This window comes from Phodopus roborovskii, unplaced genomic scaffold (genome assembly GCF_943737965.1).
Source record: "Phodopus roborovskii unplaced genomic scaffold, PHOROB, whole genome shotgun sequence".
Classification (NCBI taxonomy): Eukaryota; Metazoa; Chordata; class Mammalia; order Rodentia; family Cricetidae; genus Phodopus; species Phodopus roborovskii.
The window spans coordinates 26,959,596-26,977,538 of record NW_026126416.1 but is presented as its reverse complement, the minus strand read 5'-3'; the positions used below and the strand labels follow the sequence as shown (position 1 = coordinate 26,977,538).

Genomic DNA, 17,943 nt, shown 5'->3' with positions numbered 1-17,943 from the left:
AAGTGCAGACAACCGCCTTTTCCCAGTATTTGGGACATATGTTATATCCTAAGAAATTAAGCCTCAAAAATTAGAAATTAAAAAACATAGCTTGTGATTGTTAAATGATGTTCAGACGTTATTGGGAAATATTCAATAATTATGTCCTTTTTAAAAAGGATTTGAAACCTTTAAGCAATATTCTGAAAAGACAGCTAGACAGCTAACTAAAGAGGGTAGACAAGTTCTCTTACAATCGGAGAGTGCAATCTAGCATCAGCAGATATGATATATTTAATATTCAAAACCATGAGAGGATTATGTGCTTCCCACACAGCATAGTCCAACTTCTGTCTTATAGCAAGGAGGACCATTGTTATGGTTGCACTTTCCTGTTTCCCCAGCCAAAGTGTTAACCTTATTTTGAAGCAGTAGCTTATATGGTACAGAAATGCCATATGGAGTTTAGGACATATTTTGGCAGGGAACCAAGCATAATACATGTTGCTTATACCAAACAGCAAGTTGACTGGTTATTTCAAAACAGTGATTCCTGGGCAATTGCTTTTGCTCAGTTTTGGGGAACAATTGGTAATCAGTTTCCAGCTCATAGACTATTGCAAGTTGCACCAATGCATCTTTTTATATTCCCTAAAATTGTAAGAACTAATCCTGTAAAAAAAAAAATGCTATTTTGGTTTTAACTGGTGTTTCTTCTAATGGGAGAACAGCTTATGTTATTGATGGTGAAGAATATGTAATACAGACAGCTCCAGCTTCAGCTCAGATAGTTGAGTTGGCTCAGAGGTACATGGCATTGAGCTGTGCACCACTCCCCTTACATAATTTGTTATAGAGGTTGATGACAGGTAAGATCTTTATGCCTCTAGGCAACCTAAGACAGGTTACACATGATGGAAAGTGTGGTCTGAGAACATAAATACTGGCAGATTAAAGGAGGCGACCTCAGACAGGTACAATCATCTGTCCTGTTGCAGAGGCACAGGTATTATTTTATGAATTTAAGAAGGGGGAATTGTCTGGACCCGTATATTGGGAATCCATTCCATCTTGTCATGAGTTCAGAGAGCTCAAATCGCTCCTAATGTCTCTAAGACATTAGCTTAACAGCTACAGGATGCCAGGCCTTCGATGGTGAATGGTTTCTATCAAAATAACAGTAGACTTGGGCCCAGACAGTTTTACACTCACCCTGAAGGCTAGGTGATACATGCAGCTATGGAGTGCCTATGGAGTGCCTGAGGGTGAAGTGTGTACACGTGCAGCTATGGAGTGTCTTTAGGACTAAGGGAAGTCCTGTGTCAGATGAAAACCTTTCTGGTGATGACGGTTATCTGGAGCTCTCCTCTTCCTGAGGCAAGCATTTTCCTGACAGAGGTTTCTTCCTGAATGTCTTCTATGACAGGGCATCTTTTAAAATATACTCCTATGCCCCTGGCTTCTCAGAATAGCACAAAGGAAGCCTATTAGGGTCAGCAAATTCTCTTCTCCTGAAATCACTTTCTGGGTGGTGTGTTTGTGCTGAACCCCAAAACTGACACAAAGCATCAAAAATCCTTGGAGCTTCCCAAATACCAGGAATTTTTTGTTCCTCATATTGAGGACCTTTTGTTCCTCAGAGGCTCTGGCCTAAAGATGTTTGAACCCAAGAGTTTAAGCCCAACTTGAGCAAAACAGTGAGTCTCTGTCTAAAACATCATCTGTAGCTATAACAACAGAATTCACAGGGTTTTCAGAGAGAAGAGCAGAAAGAGCTGGAGCTTAAACTAGGGGTGCCACTGAGTTGCACCCCAAGTGGCAGATCATTTATCTAGCATGCACAAGACCCTGAGTTTGATCCCCAGTTCCCACTTCCCCTTTAAAAAAAAAAAAGCCAGGCATTTAATCCCAGCACTTGGGAGGCAGGGGCAGGCAGATCTCTGTGAGTTCAAGGCCAGCCTAGTCAACAGAACAAGTTCCAGGACAGGCTCCAAAGCAATAGAGAGAAACCCTGTCTCAAAAAACAAACAAATAAAGAGTACCTCTTGAAACAAGAGATTTGAAGAATTTGGAGTCACTGAGCACATGGGAATAACACCCAGGGAAGGCAGTTCCACACCCGATTGTCACTCTTCATTCAGCTGTTGACTGTACCCTGCGTCATACCCTCATGACCAATGGGAAGTATGTTTGCTAGAGTTCTATGGACCATTCCAGCAAATTAGTGAAACCCAAGAAGGACATGGGAATCCTGTCTATAGTATGTAGGTGATGGAAGATGTCATTCTGTAAATATGTTTCTGTTATTGGTTAATGAATAAAACACTGTTGGCCATTAGGAAAGCAAGATAGGCAGGACTAGGAGACAAGGAAGATTTGGGGATAGGCAGTAGAAGATTCAACATATAGGACCGAGAGAGCAAACTCCAAGACCACGTGGAAATACTTATATTAATAGAAGTGGGTTAATATTTAAGACAGAGCTAGCCAATAAGAAGCACTAGTAACTGGCCAACAGTAACTAGTAACTGGCTTTATATCTAATACAGTGTCTATATGTGTTATTTGGGGATGGTGCAGCTGTGGGACCATGCCGGTGGGAAAACATGCTCATAAAATGTAGGTCACACATAGAAGTAGCAAACTCCTTACTGGCAACCTGTGTCTGAAGTTGGAGCAGACCAAATGATCGAATTAACAAAGTTAAGAACCATACAAAATTACTCTTTATTTCTGAAAACCAATAATGCAAAGTTGTAAACAGAGAATATAGCATAGCTCATGGTAAGGTACTTGCCGAGCAACACACCACAGCATAAATAAATCAGTACATACCTGAGAGACTGAAACACCTCAACCTCAGGCTAATGGTTGACAGTGGTTGCCTCTTAGGAGACTGGGAGGAAATGGGAATAGGGAGAGGACAAAGAGATAACAGCCACATCAGTAGAATCCACTTCTTAAAGGAATGGAAACAGACAGGGAAAATCTAAGATTCATCAGATTTGGGTAAGACCTTTGGTTTAGTTTCTTCTGTGTGGTTTGAAGTTTTCAACAAAGCAAAACAGGAAATTGATGTTAAGTTTATTCCTAGAAAGGTAATAAACATAGTGCATACCGTGTCCGTGTGATGTTTGTTAATTTCTTTGTGGCCACCTACCCCATTTTAAGAAATGGTTCCAGGGTGTTGGCAGCTGTGCCGCCATCTTAGGGGTCTGCTTTGTAACCTAACATTGAGGAGCTTTAGAGAGAGAAAGCCCAAAGTACGACAGAAGCATACTTAGACTCTGGCCACCATCAGAGAAGCCAGAAGGCTGGCAGTGGTAGCACATGCCTTTCATCCCAAGACTCAGGAGGCAGAAGCAGAAAGATTATCTGTGAGTTAGAGGACAGCCTGGTCTACATAGTGAGTTCCAGGACAGCCAGGGCTACATAAAGAAACCCTGCCTCAAAAAGCAAAAGGAAAGAAAGCAAAAGAAAAAGGCAGAAAAGGAGAAAAAGTAAAAGCTATGGTTTTCTGAGCTGGACTCATGGCATGTGGTTTATCTCCACCTAGAAGCAGAGTCCACTCCTGGCTAGGAATCAACTGCCTCCTATTACTCTAACACTGAAACACTGGGTAAAAATGTTTGGAAATAAAGGCAGTTCACAGGAAGACTAAGGATTTTTTTTTTCTTTTTAATGAGACTATAGTTTCACTCGAGTGTGGCTTTCTTAAAAGAGAGTATTTTCTTACAAAATGGAGTACTACTCAGTGGTAAGAAATAATGGCATCCTAAAATTCACAGGCAAATGGACAGAACTAGAAAAAACATCCTAAGTGAGATAACCCAAAACCAGAAAGACAAATACAGTATGTACTCACTCATAAGTGGACACCAGACATAAAGCGAAAGATAACCAACCTACAATCTACAACCCCAGAGAAATGTCAACCCTCTTCCAGAAACAGATGGAAGCAAGTGCAGAAATCTACAACTAACCATTGGGCCAAGGTCCGGGAGCATGATCGGAAGTGAGGGAGGAGCAATAATATGAACAAAGGAGTCAAGACCATGATGGGGAAACCCACAGAATCAGCTGAGTCAAGCTAGTAAGAGATCACTGACTCAGGTCTGACAAGTGGGGAACCTGCATAAGACCCAACTAGACTCCCTTAATGTAGGTGACAGTGGTGTGACTGGGACAATATATGAGGTCACTGGCAGTGGGTCCAAGACCTAACACTAATGCACAAACTGACTTAGTGGAGCTCATTCTATATGGAGAGATACCTTGCTCAGCCTAGACACAGGGGTGTGGGGGGTGGAAAGGTGCCTTGGTACTGCCTCAAGGAGATGATGGGACAGACTTAATAGACTTTCTAGGGGAAGACTTATCCTCTCCATGGAGCAGATGGGAGAAGGGAAGAATGGGAGGAGGAGGAGAGGAGGGAGGGGGAACTGGGATTTGAATGTAAAAATTAAATTAATAAAAAATGCAAAAAAGAAAGCATTTTCCTATGGAGATTTGTAGTTTACATTTAATTCTTTGGTGTTATGGTTGAAATAGGAAGGCTAGAGCAAACCTAAAAAAATAGCAATAGAAAAACAATGCTTTAACTGGTGTGCTAAAGTGTATAAGAAAATCATTCTCACAGAGCAGTCAGGGTATTTAAATAATCCACAACATTCAAAATGGTAATCCACATAAACAATGGTAAGAATGGGGCTATGTTACATAATAGTGCTTGTTTTAAAGGGATAAAATAGATCATATATTAACCGCTCGGTAAGAGATCAAAACTATTCAGATAAAAATCACACCTTGGTACTCAAGCCGCACAAAGACACAACTAAGAAAGAAAACTATAGACCAATATCCCTGATGAACATCGATGCAAAAATATTCAATAAACTACTGGCAAACCGAATCCAAGAATACATCAGAGAAATCATCCACCATGACCAAGTAGGCTTCATCCCTGGGTTGCAGGGATGGTTGAATATATGAAAATGTATCAACATGATCCACCATATAAACAAACAGAAAAAGAAAAACCATATGATCATCCCCTAGATGTTGAAAAAGCCTTCAACAAAATTCAACACCATTTCATGATAAAGGTCTTGGAGAGATCAGGGATAACAGGAACATACCTAAACATAATAAGAGCAATATACAGTAATCCAACAGCCAACATCAAACTGAATGGAGAGAAGCTTAAGGCGATTCCTCTAAAATCAAGAACAAGACAAGGCTGCCCTCTCTGTCCATATCTCTTCAATATCGTACTAGAAGTTCTAGCTAACTCTATAAGACAACAAAAGGAGATCAAGGGGATCCAAATTGGAAAGGAAGAAGTCAAACTGTCTCTATTTGCAGATGATATGATAGTTTACATAAGTGACCCAAAAAACTCTACCAGGGAACTCCTACAGCTGATAAACACCTTCAGCAAACTAGCAGGATACAAGATAAACTCAAAAAAATCAGTAGCCCTACTTTTTTCAGATGACAAAGGCGCTGAGGAAGAAATCAGAGAAACATCCCCTTTACAATAGCCACAAGCAACATAAAGTATCTTGGTGTAACGCTTACCAAACAAGTAAAATACCTATATAATAAGAACTTTGTGACTCTAAGGAAAGAAATTAAAGAAGATACCAGAAAATGGAAAGATCTCCCATGCTCTTGGTTAGGTAGGATTAACATAGTAAAAATGGCAATCTTGTCAAAAGCAATCTACAGATTCAATGCAATCCCCATTAAAATCCCACCACATTTCTTCACAGACTTTGAAAGGATAACAATCAACTTTATATGGAAAAACAAAAGACCCAGGATAGCCAAAACAACCCTGTACAATAAAAGAACTTCAGGAGGCATCACCATCCCTGACTTTAAGCTCTACTACAGAGCTATAGTCCTGAAAACAGCCTGATATTGGCACAATGGAATCAAATCGAAAATCCTGATATTAACCCACACACCTACGAACACCTGATTTTTGAGAAAACAGCTAAAAGTATACAATGGGGGGGGGGAGGAAAACATCTTCAACAAATGGTGCTGCCACAATTGGATGATGGTGTGTAGAAGACCCATGTCTATCGCCACTCACAAAACTCAAGTCCAAATGGATCCAGCCACACTGAGCCTCTTAGAAGAGAAAGTAGGAGGTACCCTTGAACAAACTGGTATAGGAGACCGCTTCCAGAACATAACTCCAGTAGCACAGACACTGACATCGACAATTAATAAATGGGACCTCCTCAAACTTAGGAGCTTCTGTAAGGCAAAGGACACAGTTGACAAGACCAAACGGTAGCCCACAGACTGGGAAAAGATCTTCACCAATCCTACATCTGACAGAGGGCAGGTCTCCAAAATATACAAAGAACTCAAGAAACTAGTCAACTAAATAAACCTATTAAAAAATGGGATACAGAACTGAAGAGAGAATTCTCAAGAGGAAATCAAAAAGGCTGAAAGACACTTAAGAAAGTGCTCAACATCCTTAGCTATCAGGGAAATGCAAATCAAAACAGCTTTGAGATACTATCTTACTCCTGCCAGAATGGCTAAAATTAGAAACACCAATGACAACTTATGCTGGAAAGGATGTGGAGAAAGGGGAACACTCCTCTACTGCTGGTGGGAATGCAAACTCGTACAGCCATTTTGGAGATCAGTATGGCGGTTCCTCAGGAAAATGGGAATTAGTTTACCACAGGACCCAGCAATCCTCCTCTTAGGCATATACAGAAATGATCCACATCCATGCAACAAAGATATGTACTCAACTATATTCATAGCAGCATTATTTGTAATAGCAAGAATCTGGAAGCAACCTAGATGCCCCTTAATTGAAGAATGGATAAACAAGATGTGGCACATCTACACAGTGGAATACTATGCTGTGGAAAAAAACAATGGAATCTTGAAATTTCGCAGGCAAGAGGATGGAACTTGAAGAAACCATCCTGAATGAGGTAACCCAGTCACAAAAAGAGAAATATGGTATGTACTTGCTCATATATGGATTTTAGACCTAGAGCAAAGGATCACTGGCCTATAATTCATACCACCAGAGGAACTAGGATACAAGGTGTATTCTAAGAGATTCATATAAGGTCCCCCACAGAAGGGGGAAGGGACAAGTTCCTCAGAGCACAGAGGAACTGGGAGGGCAGTGAGGGGAGAGGGAACTAGGAGAAAGAGAAGGGGAAGAGAGGAAAGCACGTGGGACTAGGAAGATTGAGTCCAGGTAGGGATAGAAGACAGTAAAACAGAGAGAGAGAGAGAGAGAGAGAGAGAGAGAGAGAGAGAGAGAGAGAGAGGGGGGGAGGGAGGGAGGGAGGGAGGGAGGGAGGGAGGGAGGGAGGGAGGGAGGGAGGGAGGGAGGGAAAGAGAGAGAGAGCATAAAAGAGGGAGCCATTATAGGTTTGAAGAGAAAACTGAACCTAAAGAAACGTCCAGAGACCTACAAGACTGCCGCCAACTAACAATTTGAGCAACAGTGGAAAGGCTACCATAAATGCCCTCCCCTGATAATGAGATCTACAATTAACTTATCCACCATCATGGAGCCCTCATTTAGTACCTGTTGGAAACAGAAGCAAACACCCACAACTAAACACTGAGTCAAACTAGAATCCAGATGCAGAGACAGAGGACAAGACCAGGTTGCAAAAACACATAGAGACAGCTTACCTGAACAAGGAGGAGCTAACGGCCCCCAGACTGATAGCTGAAGCCAGCATGGGACTGACTCAGGCCCCCCTGAATATGGGTCTCAGCCAGAAGGGCTGAGCAGCCTAAGGGACCTCAGACAGTGGAACCAGGATATATCCCTGATGCACAAAAGGACCTTTCGAACACAACCCCCATGGAGGGGTACTCCCTTAACCTAGAGACAGGAGAGAAGTCCTAGTCCCTACTTCAAATGACTTGACAGATTTAGATGACTCCCCCTGGATGGCATTACCCTGCATATGGGGGGGATGGTAAGGGAGGGTGGTCCGGGTGCATGTGAGGAGGGGGAGAGAGAAAAGGAGGAAGAGAGGGAGAGGGAACTGGGATCCATATATACAAAAAAAAAAAAAAAAAAAATGGACAAACACCTGAAAAAAAAAAAAAACCAAGTGAGCAAATAACAAAATATGGTAGAGAGCACCTTTGAAAAGCAGGTTATTGTGTGACTATCTCCTCCTGTTTGAAACATGCCCCACCCACTGAGCCAAGACAACTAAGGCAACCACAGGCCTAGGAAGCTCTCATTAAGTTACAAGAATCTCAAGCCCCACCCCATCACACAGGGTTATAGAAGAACAGACAATCATGATCTAGGGGGCATTGGGTTCAGGAAGGCAGGGGCAGCTGCCTTCAAGTTGTTCCCACAGCTCTATGCATGCAGCTTTGGAAAGTCATCCTTCATGCTGGGTGGGTTTTTTGGAGATGGAGTAATCTTTTTGTCACCCACACACCTGTTAGTAACTCCAATAAACTCATTGGTTCACTAAGTAAGTCTTTGGTGGGACCATCTCTTTGGTCTGCTGGTGCTGTCCTATAGATGTTTGTTCCTGTCTCCCTCCAGAAGTCAACACAACAAAACTCTCTCTCTCTCTCTCTCTCTCTCTATATATATATATATATATATATATATATATATATATATATATATATATCACTCTCTCTCTTTTTTCCAGGAAAGCAAAAGGGGTTTTGTTTGTTTTCCAAAGTGATATTTATCTACAAAAAATGAAAGTCCCTAGGAACTGTATCTACATTACATTCCATATTTTGTTATCAGCTTCATTTAGTGAAGTATTTTCAAAGACATTTAAAGTATCACATGAGAAGACACAAGACCACTTCTATTATCTGTGCCTATGAGAAATTTTTTTAAGAAGTCACAAAATATTGGTATTCAAGTTTTAATTTGGATCTAGCACACCTCTAGTGATAATACCGTGCTTTTCATGGTAGTCTAGAGAGCAGTGTGAGAATGAACCAGGAGTGCTTACGTCAAAGTAAATCTGTGTGCATCAGGTGTTCCCATTTAACATGGGAAAAACCAAATAGCACGCATGGCTTAAAACACCAGATTAGTTATCTATAATGACATCCCAGTACAGTAAATATTACTTAATGAGCTGACAAGTCTGTTAGTGAATCCATTCCTGAGTCGATTTGACAAGACAAAGGGGTTATTTATTCAGTAGGAACCAGGTGAATAAAAAAATTTTTTTTTTTCCTATTTGCTAGAGAAGCCCAAATACTAACGCTTTGGGAGTCTGTCCATATGACACAAGGGCTCCTAGAACTGCTTTGTGGTTTTATCTGAAAATGTTTTCCTTCTTGTTGTATTTTTATTTTGAGTCAAGTGTTAAGGTCTTCCAGGTATTAAAAATCACAACATAATTCAAACTGTGAATAACACAGAGAGAGAAAAGTCTCCTCAGAAAAGCACCCGTATCTCTTTCTGTCTCTGCATCAGTATCTGTTATAACCAAGGATTACTTCCGGTCATCAACAAATATCACCATAAGTGATGATAGTGAACATATCCAGGCATAGCCTTCCCTTGAAGCCCAGCTTTTAAACAAATGTTTGCATGTAGATCTTTTCATTGCAGAGTGGAATTTGTTCCCGCATTTCCTCTGCAGTCCCTTCCCAGGAACTTTGTTCTCTCACGGACAAGACCATGAGGCAGAAACACATAGAGACAGCTTACCTGAACAAGGAGGAGCTAATGGCCACTAGACTGATAGCTGGGAAGCCAGCATGGGACTGACTCAGGCCCCCCTGAATATGGGTCTCAGCCAGAAGGACTGAGCAGTCTAAGAGACCTCAGACAGTGGAGCCAGGATGTATCCCTGGTGCACAAAAGGACTTTGCGAGCACATCCCCCATGGAGGGATAACTGCCTTAATCTAGAGACAGGAGAGAAGCCCTAGTCCCTACTTCACAGGACCTGTCAGATCTACATGACCCCTACTGGATGGCATTCCCCTACACATGGAATTGGGGTGGGGGGATGGGAGGGGAGGGTGTTTAGAGTGCATGTGAGAGGGCAGAGAGGGTAAAAGGGAGGGAAGGAGGGAGGGAGGAATGGGGGAGGGAGGGGAGAGGGAGGGAGAGGGAACTGGGATCGACATGTAAAATAATAAATTAAAAAAAAAAATGCTTTGACTCCAAAATTTAAGTTGAAGGACAAGTTACTGGGGAAAAGGATTTCTATTTTTGTTTCCACAGAAAATGAAAAGATGTGGATTCCTTCCAGACTAATGTGGTTTGATCACGCCAGACCGCCTGAAACATAGTACAAGGTGATCCTACATTCAAAACAGCTGGACAAAACAGCCCTACAGACTACAGCCAGGATATCTGAATCTTCTTCGAATCCCCCATGACAGTGCCCCTTACCAGCAAGAAGTAGTTTGGAAAGAACAATGCCCAAATTCCCAAATATTGTGTATAAATGTTTGTTTTCATTTAATTGGACTTTGTTATATAAAATTAAATAAAATAATAAAAAAATTAAATAAAATTAAAAAAAAGAAAAAGCTCTCTCACCTCCTACCACCATCAAGAAACAGAGCAACCTGAGTGTGATCCAGAACACACATTTACAAAACCAAGTGTGTGGGCTGGAGAGATGGCTCAGCGGTTATGAACATCTGCTACTTTTCCAGAGGACCTGGGTTCAGTTCCCAGCTCCCACATAGTGACTCACAATGGCCTGTAGTTCCAGTTCCCAGGTGATCCAATGTCCCTTGCTGACCTCTGTGGGCACTGCATGAACTTACATACAAAGAGGCAAAACACCCAAGCACAATAAAATAAAAATAAACTTAAAATCATTTAAAAGGAAAAAGCCAAGTGTGGCCCTTCAAGATAGCTCAGAGTTAGGGCACTTGCTACCAAACCTGATGGTCTAGTTAGATTCCACATGGTGGAAGGGAATCAGCTTCAGCACACATACAGTGCCATGCATGAGCATGAACATGTAGGTTTGTGTCCACACACACAGGAAGAGAGGTTTAATGCCCTCTGGTCTCCACACATGTGCAAACATGCCTGCATGAACATGCGTGCGCACACACACAGAGCAAGCCAGCAGAGAGTAAGAAAAGAGCTTGACGCACCTGCCATTATATAGTGAGAGACTGATATAAATGAAGCCAAAGGCCAGACAACCAGCACCATAGGTCTTCGGCAAATGTAAGATGTTAATAGAAAGCAACACATGAAAATCAGCTGAGAAGCACAGTCCCTGCAGGTGACATCCCTCAAACGAGGCTTTCTGAAAGCACAGACTAACCCTAAAGGTCCAGCCACCAGACACGCTGTGAAGCCAAGCATGGTGATACATGTGGAAGGCTCAGGCTGCATGGTCACTTGGCCTCCCTCTTACACACACACACCACACACACACCCCTACATACACACACCCCTACACACCTACATACACACACCCTACACACATATACACACACCTACACACACTCTATACATACACACACCCCTACACACACACCTCTATACATACACACACACACCTACACACACACACACCTACACACACACACACACACACCTACACACACACCTCTATACACACACACACACACATACATGCTAGAGAAGTCCTTTGAGGTCACTATCTAGAGAATAAAAAGGAAAAAAAAAAACCCCACAAACCCCATTCTGGGTGTACAGCAAAAGGTGAAAATGAAAGACAACACATTAGACCCTACTCAATGGCTTCATTCCTGCATAGACTCCTGCAAAGAAAGGCTGCTCCCAGGGGCTTGTTTACACAAGTGGGAAGAGCCAGTGCATGACAACCAGACAACAGTTAATTGCAACATCATCATTGTGAACTGGAAACAACTGTAGATTTTTTAAACTTTTTTATTTCATGTTTTGTCAGAACAACACTGAGGCTTTCCCAGCCTACCTGAAAACTGTTAAAAGTAGAAGAAAAAAGAGGGGTATGGAGGCACCTCTTTTCCATTACAGACTCTCATCTCAGTATTGCTTTCTCAGCACGGTGGATCAGATGAGGCTTTTCAGAGCAAATCTAATCTGGGACCAAAATTGCACTGGCCACTCCCTGAATACAGCAGCCCCTCTGTCCCAATCCTGCCTGCCAAAGAATTAAATGTGCAGCAGATTTCTGCCTAACATTAATTACTACACAAACCAAACCACACATTCTCCAGTGCCCTATGACTAAAGAGCAAGCAGCTTCATGATGATGAAATGTGGCTTTCAGTTTCTTAAACTCAGCATTTTGCATTTTGCTTGTCATGCTGGAGACTGAGTTAGGGGCCTCGGGTATATTAGGTAAGCATTCCACCCCTGAGCTACAGGCCCTGGACCTAAGATCTAGTGTTAGATCATTTAACATTTACGTAAAGATGATGGAGGGTTACCCCTGTCATCTCAGGTACCTGGTAGAAGATCACCTGAATTTAAAACTTCAAGACTGGCTAGGTCAACACAGATCTCTCTCTCTCTCTCTCTCTCTCTCTCTCTCTCTCTCTCTCTCTCTCTCTCTCTCTCTCTCTCTCTCTCCCTCTCTGCTTGTCATAGCCGAGCATGTGGAATAATTCTTTGTACCCTGTAAAGATCTGTCACTTGAATTGGTTTAATGAAACACTGATTGGCTGATGGCCAGGCAAGAAATATAAGTGGGGCAAACAAATTGAGGATGAGATGCTAGCCAGCCAGCTGAAGCCTGAGCTATGGGCCAAGCACTTATAATTTATATTAAGTCCCTGATTATTTGGGAAGAGGCTGCCAGTGTTTGAGAGCAGTCAGGACTGGAAAACTACACCAACACGAGTGTAGTGGCATGTGCTTAGGCCCCCAGAACTAAGGAGGCTGAGGTGGGAAGGTCACCAGAATTCATGACTTGGAGACTAGACTGGAAGTGAGGCTACATTTCAAAGTGAATAAACTTAATGTCAAATTTAGTGAAACAGTGAAAGGAACTCTCTTCCTTACAGTCTTTTCATATTTGTCAAGGGGCTTCAAGCTGTGCTCTCCAGAAAAGCAACAACATCAGGCTGAGGCTCCAGAGCCTTGTATTACATTACCTTCTGTAAGGATAACTGGGATGAGAGAACCATCACATTCCCAAGGAGTCACTCTGGGGGTTTTTACGGCATGAAGCATCTACTTGTTTTTATGTGGCAGAAGGTAGCTCAGATTATATGTGTGTTGGGATTTGAGTCAGTCCGAAAGCACCAACAAGGGTCTGCTCCTCCACGGAGCTCTATCGCCCACATTTTAATGTGTGAAGAATATACAGTCAAAACACAAGTCTGCACTGAGCATATGTGGAAAGTTATTTAATTGTAAAATAGAAAAGGAGGCCAGAGTACAGTCTTGAAGGTAATTGGTTCTTTATACAGATAATCTAGAGTAGTTTTGGGGTTAAACATTTTCATAAAGCAATAAAAACAAAACAAAAAATAAAGAGCTTGAAGTTACACTTTACAAAAAAGAATGGAATACTCTGTCAAATGTCCACACACGGTGGAACGGACAACACAGTGTGATGAGACTGAGTTGCAACAAGGCCTGGAGCTTTCACAGGGAACAGCGAAAGTGACATTAAACGTATCTATAGCATCACTGAGTACAAAAAGTTTCTGTTCTACATACAAAAGCAATTTTTCATAAGAATAATTTCTTGGGGGGGGGGGGTAAGTCCATGAAATATTTTAGAAACCCAAAGCACTGAGTTTGCCAAAAACATTATCTTAAAATCCAGCGCCTCAAAGTGCGTATGTGGGAATCATGATGGAAGGCACAGAGTACAGTCTCACGTCCCCACAATGGGATTTTCCAAACAGCATAGATTTTTTCCAGATTCAAGTTCTCTTGCAAGCTGCTCCTTCCAAGAACATTGTCATGGTTGCCAGTAAAACCATTGCTAGCTTACTAACTTTCGGTGACCAACACAACAGTGGTGCCTTTTATATTTCTCGGTAACTTTCATCGTCTTTGTGGGAAACATATCTAAGCAAGTGATGTGTTTTAAAATCATGAAACATGCAGAATATGTACAAACAAAATTTTAAAAATATTTGCTTCATATACATGTAAATCTACTTGCGTGTAGCTGAAATTGAACAAATATAAAATTTCTGCTTCCTAAAAAATGTTTTCAGAGAACCTGAGACAACTTAAAAGCTGTACAAAAGTTCCTGGGAGAAATCTCTTTGCAGAGTTATTTCCAGTATCAGTCCACCATAATTATTACACATTTGGTCTAACCGACAACAACCACCCTTAACACTTCTGTTTCTGAGAAATGAAGTCTGTACCCAAATCAAGAAGAGTTGCCTGTAACAGTGCTTTACTGTGGTTTTTTTTTTTCTTTCTTTCTTTCTTTTTTTTTTTTTTTTTTTTTTTTTTGGATCTCAACAATCTTTTATCAACTCATTTGTAACTGTAAAAAAAGAAACAACCAAAAAACTATTTACAGAATTCAGTTTTAAATACATATCACAAGTTCTAAAGTTTTTTTTTTTATATTACAAGAATTCAGAGCTCATGGCTTAAGTCCCATTATCAATCTGTAGTATTTTCTATTATTCGGTATTCCATGGCTGTGTCCTTATTGTGTACAGTTCAAGACTGCATTCATTCTGGACAAAAGGTAAAGTCAAACTCCTGTTCTCGGTGGCTAGACAGCTTCTTTGTTGGTCTGGAGGCGTGTCATGGCCTCCAGTTTCTGCCTGTAGGCTTCTGCCTCCTGCTCCTTCTTGAGTAACTGTTGTCGGTATTTCTGTGCCTCACGGTTTGCCTCATCCAGCTGTTTCTGAAGAGCTTCTCTCTCCTAATTTAGAAAAGAAAGTCATTTTCAATTTTTGCACAAATACATTAACATTATCATGTATCCTTCAAAAACAAAAAAAGACAAGACAGGTAGACAAGGCACCGTGTAGTGGCCATAGCAGCTGCCTACTGGTACCTCCAAGACTTTGTTTTACCTTTTCAACCAATTCACAAGTAAACCCCCAGTTTTGTTCTCTATATTATGAAATGGAGATTATTCTCTAATTTCAAGAACATCATTTCTAGTTTATAAGAATGGGATGAACATAAAAATGTGCACCTGTACTTCTGTGTGTACTGAAGAAAGTACTAGACAACTTAAAAGGAAACTGTATAAGCACATCCCTCATCTCTACTCAGATAATCACACAGTTGGGCACCTACCACACTGCTGAGCAAAGGCAATTCTATGACTTGCTTTCTCATGTGTCAGGGTATGAATGAGAACAGTAATGCTCAGAAATGATGTAGCCTTCCCAAGAACACCATAAGAACTGGGTTTATGGGTTTCAAATGTTACTAATTCCAAAACAACCCACGCTCCTCTATACTACCAAACAAAATAGCTCAATTCCATCACAATGGGTGCTGGTCTAGACTTGGAAAGTCATACAGTGGTCAGCCCATAAAAGGCTACTCTCTCTAATAACCTTCTACTGTTAAACAGGCTCAGTTATTAAGAGCCAGTATATACAAATCCAGTCTAATGAAAATAAGTATACTTATTTCTTCTCTTCACTGCACCTCTACTATCAAGGAAAAAGAGACCAACATTTCAAAGAACCTTTATGTAAACCTGTAAGCACATGAAGAAAACCCAACACACACAGGCCTGTCTTAGGAATGAAGTTTCCTGTCTTAGGAATGAAGTAACCTCATCACAAAGTGCTATGATCTGCTAGTGAGGGAGGGGCCAGAACTATGAGAAAAGGCCAGGTTTATACCAAGCAGCACACATGCCCAGAGGGAGCAGAAGGTGAGGGAGCTCCTTGAGGACAGTTGTAGGGTCTCCTACATAGCCACTGCCTCCTACATAGACACTGCCTCTGCTTTACTGCTCAGCTGCTCCTACCAGGAGGATCAAGCAGCTCCTCCTTCCCTCCCCCCATCCATTCTCGCCCTATGATCCCACCCACTGTCCTGTACTAAGAATGAGTTAGATTTAATATTTTTCAGATTCCTATGGGTCCAACAGATATGGGAGTGACTGAGAAGTTCGTTAAAGGAATGCCCTTTATTTCCAGTTTCGGCAATACCCAGCCCTACCCTAATACATTACAGTGCTGCTTCCCTTCTCTTAGACCATAATGCTAGAAAAGATGATACCCAAAAGATGAAAGTTGGAAACACTTAAGAATCAAGTCTCAGGGAAGCAATCAACACTGGACCTGGCTGTGACCTATGTAGGACTTTTGAGCTTGCCAATGATCAGGGACAGAGGTAAAGGGTAGGGGCTTGGTTGTGTTTCCCTAGGATCAAGACCTACTTCTGGGAGGAGCAGGCTTAGCTTGCTTTGGCAACACACTAAAATTGGAATAATAAAGAGATTAGCATGGCCCTCATACAAGGACAACATACAAACTCAAGAACATTCCATAATTTCCCCCCAGCTCCAGGAAGATCTGATGCCTCTGAGCTCACCAGGGACCAGCACTATGGCTACACACATACAAATAAATAAATAAATAAATAAATAAATAAATAAATAAATAAAAATAAAATGTTTTTAAAGTTTCCATGGATTAAGAAATAAGGTCTTTTAACAATCAATGTTTTGAATATATATAAAATTTCTAATTACATACCAAGTATTAGAACAAACTGATTGTAAGGGATCATCTAGTATTAGCTATTTATTAACACCTGGCATTTGCAAATTTACTACCACTGCAAAAGACAAAAGCAAAGGAGTGTGCTTTTTACACTCTTTACACACAAACAGTGTAAAAGTGAAATGGCTTAATCCTATCTTCCTGTCTCAGTTCAATCACAGACAGACAGACAGACAGACAGACAGACAGACACACACACACACACACACACACACACACACACAAAACACAGAGCTGGGGATCAAACCCAGGACCTCACACATTCTAGGTGTATTCAGCCTAGTATTCAACCACTGAGCAGTAAGTAAAATACATTTTAATACAAATATAGTAATAACTACCTTTCAACTACTAGGCCAAATAAGAGACTCACTTTGGCTGCATTGTTTTTGTCTAAATCTGTAAAATGTAAAGTCAAAGACCCTTAGTACTTGTTGAATGTGCTGAATACATGAATAAAACACAGACTTCTAGGGTTGTGCCTTTGACTTCTCAGAAATGCAGAAATATGGAGTGAGAACTTGTTTGCCATCTCAGTTTTTAAAGCAAATAATAGTCTGAGAAATGGGAAATGTTATTTATTTTACCAGAGATCTTTGTTTCTGATGTCATAGTTACTAAACATATTTCATAAAAGACAGTTTCTTTACACAGTAGTGTTTCACACAATAGTAGTACAACAGGATAACAGCTGACATTTTCATTTAAATATAAATGTTACTCCTATAGATCTAATATTTTAAAGCCACACTGATTTTTATACTTTTAAAATTTATTGTGAGCTTGTGTGTGCTCATGTGTTATGGCACATATGTGATCAGAGGAAACTATCTGGGGTCAGTTTTTTTCCGTCTACCCTTACACAGACTTGGGATCAAACCCAAGGTGCCAGGCTTGCACAGTGAGTACCTCTACCTGTTGAGCCTCTTGTTGGCCCAGTTTTGATATATTACTGTGTTATTCTATGTAAATGGTACAGGTGTTTTGCCTGAATGTGTGCCTGTGCACTGTAAGCGCAGTGCCTAAGGAGGCCAGAAGAGGGCATCAGATCTCCTAGAACTGGAGTTACAGATTATTGAGAGCAGCCATATTAGTGCAGGGAATTGAACTTGGATCCTCTGAAAATAGAGCCAGAGCTCTTAACTGCTGAGCCATCTCTCCAGACTCCAATTCTGATATTTTCATGAAACAATAACTTAATCAGTTGATATGTGATCCTAAGGTACTGTTTCAGGGATGGGTTGTAGCTGCACAGCATGCAGGAAGCTCTGGGTTCAAATCCCAGTACTGC

The 17,943-nt window shown here is 41.2% G+C and overlaps 1 protein-coding gene and 1 pseudogene across 11 annotated transcripts in view; one reads left to right on the top strand and one right to left on the bottom strand.

Moving 5' to 3' along the window:
• Positions 1-13,310: 13,310 nt before the first annotated feature.
• Positions 13,311-17,943, bottom strand: part of Gabpb1 (GA binding protein transcription factor subunit beta 1) — a 46,664-nt gene continuing 42,031 nt past the window's right edge. For all 11 annotated transcript variants that reach the window (XM_051183476.1, XM_051183479.1, XM_051183474.1 and 8 more), the window contains one exon: positions 13,311-14,821. In XM_051183476.1, the coding sequence (XP_051039433.1) occupies positions 14,669-14,821 (153 nt within the window). In that variant the 3' untranslated portion in view covers positions 13,311-14,668. The remainder of the gene's footprint in view (positions 14,822-17,943) is intronic.
• Positions 16,330-16,424, top strand: LOC127221673 (uncharacterized; annotated as a pseudogene).